At 36.4% G+C, this 16,790-nt stretch overlaps 1 protein-coding gene across 1 annotated transcript; it reads right to left on the bottom strand.

The window, feature by feature from the left end:
* Positions 1-3,220: 3,220 nt before the first annotated feature.
* On the bottom strand, positions 3,221-9,069 carry ZIC1 (Zic family zinc finger 1). Its single transcript, XM_077488248.1, has 3 exons — positions 7,784-9,069; positions 5,856-6,019; positions 3,221-4,131 (listed from the first exon to the last, which is right to left on the bottom strand). The coding sequence occupies exons 1-3, from the start codon at positions 8,733-8,735 to the stop codon at positions 3,934-3,936; spliced, it is 1,314 nt and encodes a 437-aa protein (XP_077344374.1). The 5' UTR covers positions 8,736-9,069; the 3' UTR covers positions 3,221-3,933.
* Between the last annotated feature and the right edge of the window lie 7,721 nt (positions 9,070-16,790).

Here is a 16,790-nt window from a genome sequence, read left to right as displayed (position 1 = left end):
GATAGATAGATAGATAGATAGATAGATAGATAGATAAGATAGATAGATAGATAAGATAGATAGATAGATAGATAGATAGATAGATAGATAGATAGATAGATAGATAGGGTTAAATAATAAATAGATACATACATAAAGAAATACACCGAATAGATAGAAGAATATATAGATAGACAGAATAAGGCTAAATAATAAATAGATACATACATACATAAATAAATACACTGACTAGATAGATAGATAGATAGATAGATAGATAGATAGATAGATAGATAGATAGATAGATAGATAGATAGATATGTCTGCTTCATTTTCTACAGTTTCATAAACCACAGAATAAAACAGTCATTTTACCTACTGAAAAGAACATTACTATAACAAAAAATACTAAAAAGGGAAAAATATATTAAGCAGGAGCAACAGTACACTACGGCCACTGAAGCAAGCCATTTGTAGCACAATCTTCGCTTCCTGCTAAATAGAGTTGAACAACATATTTCACTGATAACATTCATGTATTTCAAAACCTAATAGCCCATGAAGTAAAGTATGAAATATACATCTCAAGAAGCAGACATTAAAGGTAGGCACAAAGTAATAGACTACATTTAAGTTAAAAAGGCCATTTCCTCTAACCTCCATCATTAATATCGGTCTGAGAGATACAGTATATGCCAGACAGCATAAAATGGTAATGTTTCTAGCTAATTAGATCACAGGATGACTGATAATTCACGTCCAGCATGCAAGAGACAGTCTTGGGGTGGCAATGAACCGGATAAGTGACAAAAAGGGCGATTGCACTCAGTATATTCTATCTATCTATTACATATCTCAATCATCTACCTATTAATTATATACCTGTCTATTTATGTAATTATCTATCTATCCAAAGATCTATATATTCTCTCTTTTGCATGTATTTCCCTTTTTATAATCTATCTATCGCTGTATATCATCTCTCAATTATCTTTCTATCTGTCTGTTGTTTATCTATCTATCTATCTATCTATCTATCTATCTATCTATCTATCTATCCTCTCTTTTCCCCTCCTCTTTTTTTTCCTTTTTTTCTGTCGGCGGTCTGTCTAGCTATCTGTCCATATAGAGCTAAACTTTTTTTATCACCTATCAATAACCAGCCATATATCTACTGTATCTACTGTATTATCCCCCCCCCCTTTCTCTCCCCCCCCCTAGCTCCTTCTGCCTCCCTTCTCCCCCCCCCCTCTCTTTCTATCCCCCCCATAGCTCTTTCTTTCTCCCCGCCTCATTCTCTCCCCCTCTTTCTCTCTCTCTCCCACACTCTCTCCCCCCCTCTCTCTCCCCCTATAGCTCTTTCTACCCCCACCCCCCCATTCTCCCCCTCTCTTTCCATTCTAGCAGCCTATCTTTGTGTCCGGGGAACAGAATATTTACTCCTAATGTTATCTATAATATTCGTTTTACACTCTTTCGATGTCGGCACGCACGTGCCCACCTAACAAACACCATTTTACAACCTCAGACAATATATAATACAGCAACAGCACAACTCACAATCAGCATTATTACTGGCCCTGTACTTCTCAATTCCTCATCAAACTCTAGTCATTCGCAAAGACACTGGCCTAGGTGACATTATATAAATGGATGGGACGGCCACTACATAACAATTGTGGTGTAAGCACAGCTTTGACCTGACCATCTGAACTGGAAGAACCAAGTATACACTGCCATGCATTGTTCCTAAAGTCGTTTCCTAAAAACAAGGTGGCGCTGTTCTCATCTGCAGCAAAGACCCCATGCATTCTCCTCTGGGCTGCTTCACCCTGGAAAATATGACTTGAGCCCCCCCCCCCCCCCCCCTCTCCTTGAGGGCAGTAAAACGGATTCTTGTGCTGGAATGTCAATAATTCTCTTAAGCAGTTATCAGAAAACAAGTTCATAATTCAAAGTGTGAAATCAGTCTAGAGAGGCCCATTAGAAAGCTTGCACTTCCATCAGTAATGGTGCAAGGGGAGCTGCACACAAGGCCATATGAATGATCCTTGCTGTGCCTGTTCCCTTAGAACTTGAAAAACTTCCATACATAACAAGAAGAGTAAGAAGAGTAGGTGTCAGGATCTATTTAATAGGACTACAGTAGTGTCTACAAACTGGAACAATAGGCACCTCTCCCCAGCAAGCCTGGCTAAGTTAGAGCATGGCATCATATAGCTTCCAAAAATCTATCAAACTACAACAAAAGACGATCTGATTTTCCAGAAAAGGCGTTCTGAAACACTCATTAAGCACAAGCCATTTACATTTTTTATATTGCCTCCTCATTTACAAATGTACTGTATCATCGCCAGTCAATGGAACGAATTTCTTAAGGAAATTAGGAATAAATAAAAGACAGATAATCAACTTACATACAATTATTGTGTCTTGCTTTTCATCTTTTTTTTTCTTTTTTTTTTTTTAATAAGCAAGGAAAGCTCTATAATGATAACAGCATCCCAAGTAATTGATATAGATAAAAATCAGCACTTAAGGCAGTCAAAAAAAGTGCTGCTGGACTTGAACTAAACCTGAACTAGCTTTAATGGGCAATAAAGTGCATTGAAAATAGGTTAAAGGCAATATTGGGAGGTAGTGATTTACAACAATCACACAACTTTATGGGAGGGGGGAAAAATATTCAATTTGTAGTACTATAAATTACATTGCAATTTCAGTGACTAACATAATATAGTTAAAACTGTCTCAGAATTTGTCTTTTACTAGGGGAATCCTTTGAATTGTATAAGGCAATGGCATAAAGCAAGGAAACTCAGAATTTACATAGAAAACGTCATAAGTGCTATTTACCCAACGTAGTAACCTCACCAGGGGACCCTTAATGAATCGATATATAGATGATTACTAAAAAAAAAAAAAAAAATACTTGTCTAGTACTTACTGCTAACAATCTAAAGTTGGGGGGGGGGGGGGGGTCGTTAGGTAAATAAGGATTCCTACCACAATATACTGAGATTTTCATAGTCTTTAATCATGTACGAAATATTACCAAACAGCTTCTGGAACTAAAAATTGACAATCGTATGAATCTAGCCATAAATATTGAATGTTGTGTCACCATCTAGAAGCGGGAGTTTTTTTATATTATATATATACATGCTGATAAATATGATAATGATCAATGCTACATACATTAGGAGGTCACTTTATCCCAAAAGCAATGGACAGTTATAGATATTTTTTTTGTATATTTTAATATCACTTTACATAAACAAAATGTAACAGATTGACACATAAAGAGATCCAGGCTTGCACTGTACCAATTAATTGACATGACGTGTAACAAGATATCACTGCACTAAAAAACCGGACTGGACTTTGGGACGAAGAGCTTGCACTTTATACAGGGAAAAAAAGCACACTGAAACCAGTAAATAGTCTGTTATGTGGACGCTTAGACTGGAAGGGTACAATGTATTTCACATTTGGGTACACATTTACTAGAACATTCTTGCCATCCATGGAAAAAAAAAAAAAAAAAAAGAGCTTGCTTCCTTTCCCTCTGTACCCCACCCCAAAAAAACACATATATGCAGTGATCACAATTCCACATACCCCTTTCACTTGTAATATAGCTATTTACAAAATCAACAGTACATTTTTTTTTCAACTAATACTTCTGTATTTACAAAAAAAAAGGCCGCCTGAAAAGACATGCAGATTGAGACCTCTAATTAGTGGTTCATTAAACCCTACACGGTTGGCATTTGGCCTGGCAAACTCTTCTCATGCACTCTACAATCCCCTTATATTTTTTTTTCTACCAAGCCTGAAGAAAATAGCAAAAAGGGTCTCATTCTTCATTGTTATTCCGTCCCGGCAGCTTTAGGATTAGATTCGAAGTGTTCATTAATCTCTGGAAGTCTTTTTTTTTTTTTAAATATGTGTTTAAACGTACCATTCGTTAAAATTTGATGAGAGCGTGCTGTGACTGGACGTGTGATGTACTGCTGAGGAGGAAGGGGATAAGGAACTTGTGGTCTGGTTTTCTGAAGTAGGAGACACGATTGTTGGGGGCGTTGAAGATTCATAGCCTGAGCTGGCTGCTGGAGAAGGTTGGGACCCCTGGGAAGTTGATTCGTGGACCTATAGAAAGAAAAAAAAAATGAATCAGACACATAGCAATCAACCAGATCCCTTAAAAGATTTACATTTACCAGGACAAAGAGAGTTAAAAACTGAAAAGAAGACATGCGAAAAAAAGAGTCCATCTAGTTCAACCAATAGAAAAAGAAAAAAAGAATAAATAGGTATCAAATCCTCTACATTTAAATAAAAAACCCTCATAATACATATTAAAAAAAAAAACTCCATAATAAAAAAAAATCCATAATAAACAGAAATCACAGGAATAAATAGAAATCCTCCACCATAGATATAAAATACAACTCCATAATAAACAGAAAACCCCAGTTATAGAAATCCACCATAATTAACAAAAAAAAAAAAGCAAAACTCTGTAATAAACAGAAACCCCAGTTGTAGAAATCCACCATGATAAACAAAAAACAAAACTCTGTAATAAACAGAAAACCCAGAGAAATCCTCCATAATAAAAGAAAACTCCATAATAAACAGACAACCCTCATATAGAAAACCCCATAATATCTAGAAATACTCCATACTAAATTGAAAACCTCCATAATAAACATACCCCCCCCCCCCAATAATAAATAGAAAACCTCCATAATAAATAGACCCCCCCCCCCCTCCTCCTCATAATAAATTGAAAACCTCCATAATGAAAGGACAACCCCCTTAAGCTTCACAATAAAAAATAGAAAAGCTTCACAATAAATCGACAACCCCCCATACACCTCAATAAAAAAGACACAAGCCCCCCCCCCATAGGCAGAAATCCTCTATAATAAATAGACAACCATCATAATGAACAGAGAACCTTTATAATAAATAGACAACAGGAACATCCCTAAAAATAGACAAACTCCCACTAATAAGCAGTAAACCTCTATAATAAATAGACCCCCCCCCCTCACCCCCACTCTAAACAGAAAAACTCAACGATAAATAGACCCCACTAATAAGCAGAAATCCTCTATAATAAATAGACCCCCCCCCCCCCCCTACTAAACAGAAAACTCTATAATAAATAAAAAAATAAACAAAAAGCCTTTATAATAGATAGGCAACCTCTATCATAAATATGAAAAACTCTATAATAAATAGACACCCCCCTCCAATACACAGGAAAATAAAAACATAATAAACAAAAAGCCTCTATAATAGATAGACAACCCCCATCATAAATAGGAAAAACTCTATAATAAATAGACAACCCCTGTGATAAATAGAGAGAACCCTATAATAAGCAGATAACCCCCATAACAAATAGAAAAATTGACGACTGATCTTCTGGGGTTCCTTTAGGGTCCCTTATTTCTTATTTCAGTAAGATCACAATGGAATACAAGAGATTGGAGACGGTCTGTCATATCAGAAAAGCTTGTTTTGTGGCTTGCACAGTGGTTTGCCTACACAAAAGGAGGCTTCATCCAGTGCTGAAAACCTGGACAGTGGGAACTGGATGCCAAACTCTCCCTGCAGCTTGGATAGTGAAATAAACAAGGCGAAAAACCCCAACTTTACTAATTCAGAAATTTAGTCTATTTTGGTGGCTAGAGAAAACCTTGTTTTTGGGGAATGTGGTGGCATACAGGCAATTGTAGTCCACCAGCTTGGCACAGTGATGATAGAAGAACGTTAGCCATAATCATAAGGATCACTATAGTTCTAAGAGGCAGCACAAGGCTCTCTGCCTCTGTCTATGGAATGGAGAGATGTTAAGTTACCTTCATGTGTTTTCTGAGGGAGCTCGGGTGGGTGTAGGACTTGTCACACATTTTACACAGATAGGGCTTGTCTGAAGTGTGGACGTGCATGTGTTTTTTACGGTCGCTGCTATTTGCAAATCGTCTGTCACAGCCTTCAAACTCACACTTAAAGGGCTTCTCACCTAATGCATAAAAAAAACAAAGCAAAAAAGATACATACATCACAATCTGTGTCTGATTTAAATATTCCAACACATAGCAAAGCATGGGAAATGCAACATTTCTTTGTAGTAACAAAAATGTATCCATGCAGTTATTTATATAAGCATATTTGCTTCAATTATAATTTTTTTATGTATATATTTTGCCATCAATCACTCCAAGATTGCTCTATATACAAATAAACGAATTGTATCAGTCGTATGAATTGCTTATGTATTTTTAACCCCGCAGATTTATATTAAACTTGAATGTTTTAAAAAGGAGAATAAAGTATTAAGAGAATTATAAAAACAAATGCCTTAAAAAAAAAAAAAAAAAAAAACATACACAACGACCCCCCCCCCCTTTTACACAGACACAATAACACACAACCTCTGTCAAACCCCCAGATTTCCCCCAGACTTCGGTAGCATTGCTTTGATTGATGGCACGATCCCCTAACTCGATTTTTTAACAAATATTTGTCAATTCCGAGTGAAAATTGGATAATTGAATATTTAGCACAATTTTCCGCTGTAATACAATTAAGGTTATCCACCTCTCAGGCAGATTTGACAAGCAGACAAGTTTATTTTTTTTTTATTTTTTTATTTTTTTTATGCTAGAAGAGCATCTATAAATAAAATCACGATGGGAAAATATTTCTAGACAGCCCAACTATAGAGGAAAAAAGGGATGCATGGATATAGAAAAATGTGCTAGAGCATATTTAAATAAGGGTAACACAAATTAAAAACGATATATACATATATATATATATATATATATATATATATATATATATATATATATATATATAGCTCTCTCTATAGATAGATAGATAGATAGATAGATAGATAGATAGATAGATAGATAGATAGATTTATATAATATATATATTTTTTTATAAATAGATAGATAGATAGATAGATAGATAGATAGATAGATAGATAGATAGATAGATAGATAGATAGATAGATAAAGATATATAGCTTGGTCACAAAGAGAAAATGTTGACATTCGTTGAGTGTTACCATTATGAACAACACAAAAAATGCAACACAAGTAAAATAGTTGTAGTTATAATGAAATAAATCTATTGCTATAGTGATGGTTACTATAAAATGTAAAAAAAAAAATACTATTAATAAAAACACAGTGGTAGTGATAATAAATTAATAATACTATAGTGATAGTAACTTACATTAAAATTGAAAATAAAATATATATTGGTAGTAATAAAAGAATGAATAATATAGTGGTAGTAATAATAAAATAAATAATATAGTGGTAGTTATAATAAAAAAAATGAATAATATAGTGGTAGTAATAAAAAGATTTAAAACAAAATAATATAGTGGTAGCTATAATACAAAAGCATATTATAGTGGTAGTAATAATAAGATGGAAATAATAGTCTAGTCGTAGTTATAATGCAAAATAATATTATAGTGGTATTAATAATACAAAATAATATTATAGTGGTAGTTATGATACAAAAGAATATCATAGTGGTAGTTTATGATACAAAAGAATATCATAGTGGTAGTTTATGATACAAAAGAATATCATAGTGGTAGTTTATGATACAAAAGAATATCATAGTGGTAATAATAATAAGATAAACATAATAATATAGTGGTAGTTATAATAGGATAAAGTAAAAATAATAATATAGTGATAGTCATAACAAAAAAGTAGGAGTTTATTTGTGGGGGTGGGGGGATGAAATAAAAAGTGGGTACCTGTGTGAGTCCTTTTGTGGATTTTCAGGTTTTCTGACCTGGCAAAGACTTTCCCACAGCCAGGGAAGGGGCATGGGAAGGGTTTTTCCCCTGTGTGGACTCTGATGTGGTTGACCAGTTTGTATTTGGCTTTGAAAGGCTTGCCTTCTCTGGCACACTCTTCCCAGAAGCAGATATGATTGGACTGCTCGGGTCCTCCAACGTGCTCCACGGTGACATGGGTGACCAGCTCGTGCATGGTGCTGAAAGTTTTGTTGCACGACTTTTTGGGGTTGGACAGTTGCTCGGGCTCAATCCACTTACAGATGAGTTCTTGTTTGATGGGTTGCCTCATGTATCTGAAGAAGGCCCCGGCTCCATGGTGGGCAGCCATGTTCATGTTCATAGGGCCATAGCCATGGAGTTGTGTGGAGGCATAGTGCTCGGACCTGGGGCTGGTGACTTGTCCATATTGGTCGGGTCGGCCATACATGTCCCCGGAGAAGCCCAGCCTCATCTGCCCGTTGACCACGTTGGGGGAGCCGTGTCCTGCAGCTTGCTCATGGAGCCCCGGGAAGATAAGGTGTCCGGTGGCATCGGTGTGCCCGTGAGGTCCTCCGAACCCCCCCGCCGAGGCGAAGAGGCTGTGCTGGGCACTGGCCGCTTCCCCGAAGCCCCGGTTTCGGAAGAGAAAGTCCCGGGTGGAGTTGAAGGCGGCACTGGAGTAGGAACTGACATGACCAGGGTGGTGGTGGTGGCCCAGAGCTGCGGCGGCATAGCCCGGAGCCTGAGAGGTGAACGCCGTCTGCTCGTGCCCGCCGGGGTTGATCTTGAAGGCGCCCATGCCGTCGGCGAACGGGTTGATGCCCAAGCCCACCTCGCGCTCCGTCACGTCTCCGGTGGAATGGTGTCGGGAAGAGCCGAACGTGGTGACCCCTATGGCTGGGTATTGGGGTCCGGCGTCCAGGAGCATGGCGATCGCTTAGTACAGCAGACAGACAAGAGGGCCAACACACAGGAGGACACCGATCTAGATCTTCTCCTCCTTCACATGGGCGACCAAGATCTCAACACAACTTGTCACGATGGGATCTTTGCATGGGAATGTTGTTGTGGGAAAGGCACTTTTTCTTTGCACTCCTTTCCTCCTTCACTCCTCTCTCTCTCTCTCTCTCTTTTTTTTTTTTCCTTCCTGCACAATATTGTCTTTTTGCGGTTTATCTTCCTGGGGAGAAACTTTCACCTCCTCAGCCGGGCGTTGAGCTGGAGACTGATAGCGGCAATCATTCCTGCAGATAAATGAATTGAAAGGACGACTCGTTCCCCCCTTGATGAATGGGAGGAGGGGGCGGAGTCACGTGCGGATGGACGTCAACGCCCATTGGTCCTGGCCCTCTCCCCCCTTCACCCCTACCTCTCCAACTAAGGACTCCCAGAGTCCCAGACGCCTCCTGATTGGCCGCCTCCACTCATCAATCCCAGGTATTGTAAGGGAGGCTGACACCGCTTGATGACAAACAATGTTTTTAGGAGTAGCAACTTTTTTTTTTATTTTTTCCCTCCCTGCCCAAATTCTACAGGAGGGGAAAAAAAAATTCTTCCAAGACCCCCTTTACTTCATTTCTCCACATCTTATTCTTGCTGTTTTCATCCTAGACCGACACTCCCTTTAATTTTCACAATATTGCCTCCTGTCCTGAGATTCCTTCTCACCTTCCCAACCTCCATATACGAGTCCATCAGTATGCTTACAATTTCCATGGAGGTGAATTTTCTGGATTTCATTTCCATGTCTTGCCATTTTTCAATGCTTGTATTCTGTACCCATCACAACACAGGTGGGTGAGAAGCTTTTTTTTTTTTTTTTTTTTATTTGTGATTATTTTTTTCATTTGCCATTATTTTTTTTCCTGTCGGTTTATTTGGTTCAGTCTTGCCTTCTCCCTTTATCTTTTTTATATTTTATTTTATGTATGTTTGGGAATATATATATATATATATATATATATATATTTTTTTTTTTTTTTTTATATATTATATATTATATATATATATATATATATATATATATATATATATATATATATATATATATATATATATATATATATATATATATATATATATATAAAATGTCCTCTCTTTTTCTCGATTGGAAATGGAGCAGTGTAAATTTCCTGACCTTTTTATTTTATTTATTTATTATTATTGTTTTTTTTTTTTTTTTTTTAGTTCACAAATCAGTCACCCTTGTCAGAATTATTGAAATTTCCCCAACTAGCCACACCAGGACGGTGGAAGCAGCATTGGCTGCCTTTGTTAGTGACCAGGTTTTTGATCGCCAGAGAAAATGTACTTACCTTCAGATGAGTGAGCAGGAAAAGGACTAACACTCCCTTTGATTTGCTCTGGAAAATACAGACCTTTGCATTCAGTGCAAACATACAACACTTGCTTGTTTTGCTGCAGCAAAGCTCGATTAACCTGTCTATGACCATATATTCTCTTGTACAAAGCCATGACCATATATTAAAGTGTGGTGTTTTTTTTTTTTTTTCAATGGTGTGAATATGTGACTTTGCATTAGCCCAGACTAGGCTGGAAAGTAGACTTGGAGGCTGCCATAGGCATCCAGGCTTCCAGTGCCCCTAGTAGACTTTTATCTGACTACAAAAGAGTGACCCTGGTAATACTTTTTATCTGAATCTTGCAGAAAACCCCTAAAGACTTTCTATCTGAATATTGTAGAATGTCCCTGGCACTACTGTTTTTTTAAAACATTGTAGAACGTCCCTTAGGAATATCCTTATTCTGAATATTGTAGAATGTCCCTGGCAGCCCTTTTTTTATCCAAACACTGCAGAATATCTATTGCAGGGCATCTTATCTGATTATTGTCCCTGGCAGAACTTTGTATCTGAATATTGCAGAATGTCAGACAATTTTATTTAGACATTGCAGAATATCACTTGTAGAACCCTTTATCTGACTATTGTAGCACATCCCAGGCTGTATACTTCATTCTGACTATTGAAAAATGTTTCTGGTGGAGCTTTTTGTCTGAATTTTGCAGAACTTCCCCGGCAGGGATTTTTATGTGACTGTTGTAGTATGCCCTTGGCATTATTTGACTATTGTATTTGACAGCATTTGACAATTGCAGGGTGTCCCTGGCAGGACTCTTTATCTGACTAATGTAGAGTATCCCTGGCAAGATTTTTTTATCTGAATATTGTTGAATGTCCCTGGCAGCACTCTTATTCTAAATATTGAAGAGTGTCCCTGGCAGTACTCTTTATTTGACTATGGTAGAATGTCCCTGGCAGGACGTTTTATCTAATAATTGTAGAATGTCCATGACAGGGCTCTTTATCTGACTAATGTAGAGTAGCCCTGGCAGGACTTTTTAAAATGTAGAATGTCCCTGGCAGCACCTTGTATTTGAGCATTGCAAAATGTCCCTAGCCTTTTTTTTATGCAGCCATTCTTCCCTCCTCTGCATATTCATTAGCTGTAATTATTTTCTAGTAATAGAAGCCTAAAAAAGCTGAAGCAGGATCGGAATCATTCCATTTAGCCTTTGTTAGCTGCCTCAATGAATCTTTGCAGCAGCAGTATCTAAACTCCAAACTCTCACTCCTCATTCACAAAGAAACTTTAGGCCGTCTTTTCAAAAGGAATACTTTGTAAACAGTGCAGGGCAGGTAGCACTTTAATTAAAATAGAAATGGTCTCACTTAACATATCCTATTCATAAAAGCCAGTGATGAGAAGCCACATTCCAGGGCGGCGGAGATCAGCATTCCTGCTCACTGGATATTCTGCCTGCCATACCGGGATGGAACAGAGAACGGTACACACCATGTATACATCGCATACTGGGTACACTGCCAGGAGAATGGGGTGGCACACTCTCAGCCTCTTTATTTGTAATATATATATATATATATGCAAATAGTCATTCAAATATATCATAAATATCCATAATACACACACATATGTATATGTGTATACACATGCAAATAGACATTCACAAACACACACATATATATGTGTGTGTGTGTAAAGGTCCATAAAACACACACACACACACACACATATATGTAGACATATGCATACAGACATTCATATGTAAATACCCATAATACACACACATATGTGTAGACATGCAAACAATCGTTCACATATATATCTAAAGGTACATAAACACACACACATGTACACACATGCAAACAGGCATTCACATATATGTGTATAGGTCCATAAAAACACAAACGCATATATATGTATACACATGTAAACAGACATCCGCATATATATGTAAATACCCAAATAACACACACATATGTATCCGTCATATATATATATATATATATATATATATATATATATATATATATATATACATACATACATACATGCAAACAGTAATTTACATATATATGTAAATATATGTAAATACCCATATAACACACACATATGTATACACATGCAAACAGTCGTTCAAATATTCACATATACATGTAAAGGTTCATTAAACACACACACACACACACACACACACACACACTATATATATATATATATATATATATATATATATATATATATATATATATATATACATGCAAACAGGCATTCACATATATATGGTGTAAATGTGCACAGTAATTCAGGGCAATAATACACACGCATGTATGTCTGCACATGCAGACAGTCATTCACATATATATGTAAATGACATCATATACAGACACAAATGTATACACATGCAAACACAAATTTACATACATATATGTATACAGTTTCTCTCTCTATCGCTATATATATATATATATATATATATATATATATATATATATATATATATACACATGTGTATGTGTGTGTTCTTAATGCACACACACATAAGTACACACATGCAGACAGTTATTCACCTATATGTGCACAGTCATCCCCATACATATGAGTTGCTCATAGTACTATTGACATCCAAGCAGATGTCCATATGTACGTCCCCTGATTGATCAGGAGAGGTGTGGAGCTCCATTACAATGCAGGTCGGTTAATGGATATTTAGGGAATGTGTCTAAACTTACAGTAGAGAGGGAAAAAAAAGTTGCAGAAGTTCTCAAGTGGGATTTGCGGCGCTCTCTGCAGGGAAGGAGAGCTGTGCTAGTTCAAAGCCACATGCACCAACGTGACAATATAAGCCATTAAAATATCATCCTGACGGCTCATTTCTGCCTCATCATGATTTCTCCTAACTGATTTCAGAAAGCCAGAAAAGGAAGAAATGAAGGATGACAGCATGGAGGAGCAGCAAAGGGTGCTGGTGTCACCCCTCAAGTCCTGGGAAGATCTGAAGGCCTTTTGGCAACAGGTGGAGGAGTAGGCACGGTAAGACATGCTGGGGGCTAGCAGTGGTGAGGCCAGCTCTCTGTACATAGCCTAGCCCTGACCAGCCCCATTTCCATCCCCTCTCATGTAGATGGGCCAGCTATTACAGATAGCCTTTCACATGGAATGTTTGTTCAAAAAATCTTTTGTGTCAGCCTTTAATAGCAATAATCAGTCAGAAAAAGAATATCTAAGGTGAGAATAGGTTAGGGGACTCTATTTCCATGCCAATGGGCTGTGGGAATGGGAAAAACAAGCTTCCGTTACAGCTTTGAAAAGATTCCCTCATCTTAGCATTGCCTGGGGATGGAAAATTAGAATGGAAGGGAGAAAAAAAAAAAAGGAATCAATTCATTGGCTTTTATATTTAATTACCAGCTCCATTGTCCGCACTGATTAATACGTTTTACACTTGTTTGCTGAGTTTCCAAAGTCTATATATGATGCATTGACACAAGGGTTCTCTTCCATCTCCACCTATGGGGGATGACAAGACACATGATTTCATGTATTTATGGAGGGCAAACAGGTCACATCCAGCTAGACAGATACTGGTGAAGGCAAGGAGAGCTTTAAAGGAGCTTATCAGATTTAATTAAGTCTGCGATTGTTTTATTCTCCATAATGGGGGAGGATCTGATTGTTCTCCGCTCTAATGCGAAATAATGCCAAATTAGCAGATACATTTGGGTTTGCAATCTTTTTTTTTAGGGCAAAGTACAAGCAAGATGATGATGAGTGCCAAGAAGTGCGAAGTTAATGATCTCTGCAATCTAGACTTGTGTGTGTGCTGCTGCCTTTTGTTGTTAAAGAGACACGCAGAACATAAGGCCCTTCCTTGCCTTTTTTTTTTATTATTTGTATTTTCTGTTGCTGGAAATGTAGTTACTGCCTCTAGATAGTGTTGAAGGATACATCTATTGAAGTCACCGACTTTTGAAATGCCTTAAAGTTTGACCCCTGACCCCAGACCAACCACATGTGCACATGGTGAGTCCAGAGGATGGAGAAGTAAAGAAGAAAAGCTAGCAAGCGTTTTGATTTTTGTGTCCAGTGAATAGAGAGATGCTTTATGTACAGTCATAGGACAGAAGGTTTGCCCCATCATTAGCCTGTCTTCACACTTACATATGGACCTGCCTTGTCTGACCAAACATTGCCACAAGTTTATCCAGGTGCTGTTATATGAGACACGTCCAAAAGTGTCAACAGCAGCAACTTGTTCCCTATAAGAACACTTTTCCATTCATTTACTTCGCATTGATGTCTTTTGAAGTCCGAAAAAAAAGTACAGTACTATATATATATATAGATAGCTGCTAGGCACATATGGTTGGGTATGTGTTTTATTATCTTTCTTTCTTTCTTTCTAGATAGCTGATATCACACATATAGTTAGGCATGTGTTTTGTTTTCTTTCTTTCTTTCTTTCTTTCTTTCTTTCTTTCTTTCTTTCTTTCTTTCTTTCTCATATATAGATAGCTGATATGGCACATATGGTTAGGCATGTTTTTTATCCTTATTTCTTTCTTTCTTTATTTATTTTTTATATATAGATAGCTGATATGGCATATATGGTTAGGCATGTGTTTTATCTTTCTTTCTTTCTTTCTTTCTTTCTTTCTTTCTTTCTTTCTTTCTTTCTTTCTTTCTTTCTTTCTTTCTTTCTTTCTTTCTTTCTTTCTTTCTTTCTTTATTTTCCTTCCCTTAATCTCATATTCCCCAAACTTCTGTAAAGGAAATAGCATACATCGTCAATTCCCAGTTCTATGACCCGTTCTCGCTCTATTCACGCCACTGAATATTTCAAACATATGTAGACCAAATGATGCGTTTTAGAATTGGACACAAAGCACAGCGCAAGTTCAACTCTACAAAATGCAGTTCGACAACAAATGCTCCATTTAAAACGCAACACAAATATTGCTACTGGAAAATGAACTGACATATGGATCTATATGCAAGAACAGATACGGACCTCAGTAGTGTTATTATTTATAGACTTGGTACTATTACATGGGATAGGTTTTCATGTATAGACTCGTGTCTGGTTTACTAAAGGAGTTGGGGAAATTTACACAATGAATTATGTGAATGTTGACTTCAATTATCTAATCATGTGCAGGTAAAAGAAGCGAAGAGGGATATGTTTTACATATGATTGGCTAATTAAAGTGAAATCACATTTATTGTGTAAACATTCTCATCTTTAGTAAATTTTAGTTAAAATGTATGTTTTCCCTAGGTCCATCCCTTTGCTTTACTATACAGTTGGGAAAATGAATAAATATATATATATATATATATATATATATATATATATATATATATATATATATATATATATATATATATATATATATATATATATATATATACATATATATATATATATATATATATATATATATATATATATATATATACATATATATATATATATATATATATATATATATATATATATATATATACTTACTTCTATCTATCTATCTATCTATCTATCTATCTATCTATCTATCTGTCTATCTGTCTGTCTGTCTGTCTGTCTGTCTGTCTGTCTATCTGTCTGTCTGTCTGTCTGTCTATCTATGTATAGTAAAGGCAAAGGGATGGGAGAGATATACATATATAGATAAATATTTATATATCACTGACGTGGCGTGTGTGATATATATGTGTTTACTATGTGATACACAAAAAAGTAATATTCTAAAAGAAAGTGTTGAGCACATTCATTTAATACCAGTGAGGAATACATTCTTTCTTTAGCTTGTGTCTGCGCATTTGATATCCTGTATAAAAAAAAAATTGCATATCAGCAATCTGAATACAGTGCATTTAAAAAAATATATATATCAATGTAGAATATCTGTCTTTAATGATGCGTGTGCATTTGATATCCTATATACAACATTAGCATATGAGCAATATGGCTACAGTGCAAATGAGTTTAATGGAAATGTAGAATGTCTGTCTCTTATGGTGTGTGTGTATTTGATATCATATATAAAATATTAGCATATGAGCAATATGGATACAGTGCAAATGAGTTTAAATGTAAAATAACTGTCTTTTATGGTGTGTGTAGATTTGATATCCTATATACAACATTAGTCTATCAGCAATATGGATACAGTGCAAATTAGTTTAATGTAAATGTAGAATATCTGTTTTGTTTGATGTGTGTGTGTATTTGATATCCTATATGTAACAACATTAGCATATCAGCAATATGGATACAGTGCAAATGAGTTTAATGTAAATGTAGAATAACTGTCTTGCATGGTGTGTGTATGTAAAGTACATCAGTTGTAAGTGAGTAGACTGCGTGCCTTGTAACCAGGTTTACAGTCGAGCCTTGTACTAAGAAGAGCACAAAATCCAAAGGAATGCGAGCAGGAATCCCTAGCTGTGTGCCATCAGTAAGTGGAAACATGACCAGTACATTGAAAATCATAGTCAGAAATCCTTCTGGGAAATCTGCATGCAGAGACTGGTCATGCTTCAAATGTGTGCCATACCATTTAGATTTGGCAAAGTACATCCAGATCCAATAAAACGTGCATTATTAAACAGTCAGAGGAAATGGACTTGCTGTATTACTTATTAAAACATCCAAATCTGT

The sequence above is a fragment of the Lithobates pipiens genome, unplaced genomic scaffold (assembly GCF_037356315.1).
Source record: "Lithobates pipiens isolate NorthernLeopardFrog02 unplaced genomic scaffold, aLitPip1_a1.2 Scaffold_18, whole genome shotgun sequence".
NCBI lineage: Eukaryota > Metazoa > Chordata > Amphibia > Anura > Ranidae > Lithobates > Lithobates pipiens.
This window is presented reverse-complemented; position numbering and strand designations above follow the sequence as displayed.

What these genes read in the sequence shown, in the direction of transcription:
- ZIC1 (XM_077488248.1), bottom strand. Translation starts at nt 8,735, where the DNA reads ATGCTCCTGGACGCCGGACCCCAATACCCAGCCATAGGGGTCACCACG. An exon ending in CCACAAAAGGACTCACACAG is followed by an intron (nt 6,020 to 7,783) that starts GTACCCACTTTT and finishes TTTATGCATTAG; the next exon opens with GTGAGAAGCCCTTTAAGTGT. An exon ending in CCCTCAGAAAACACATGAAG is followed by an intron (nt 4,132 to 5,855) that starts GTAACTTAACAT and finishes TTCTTTCTATAG; the next exon opens with GTCCACGAATCAACTTCCCA.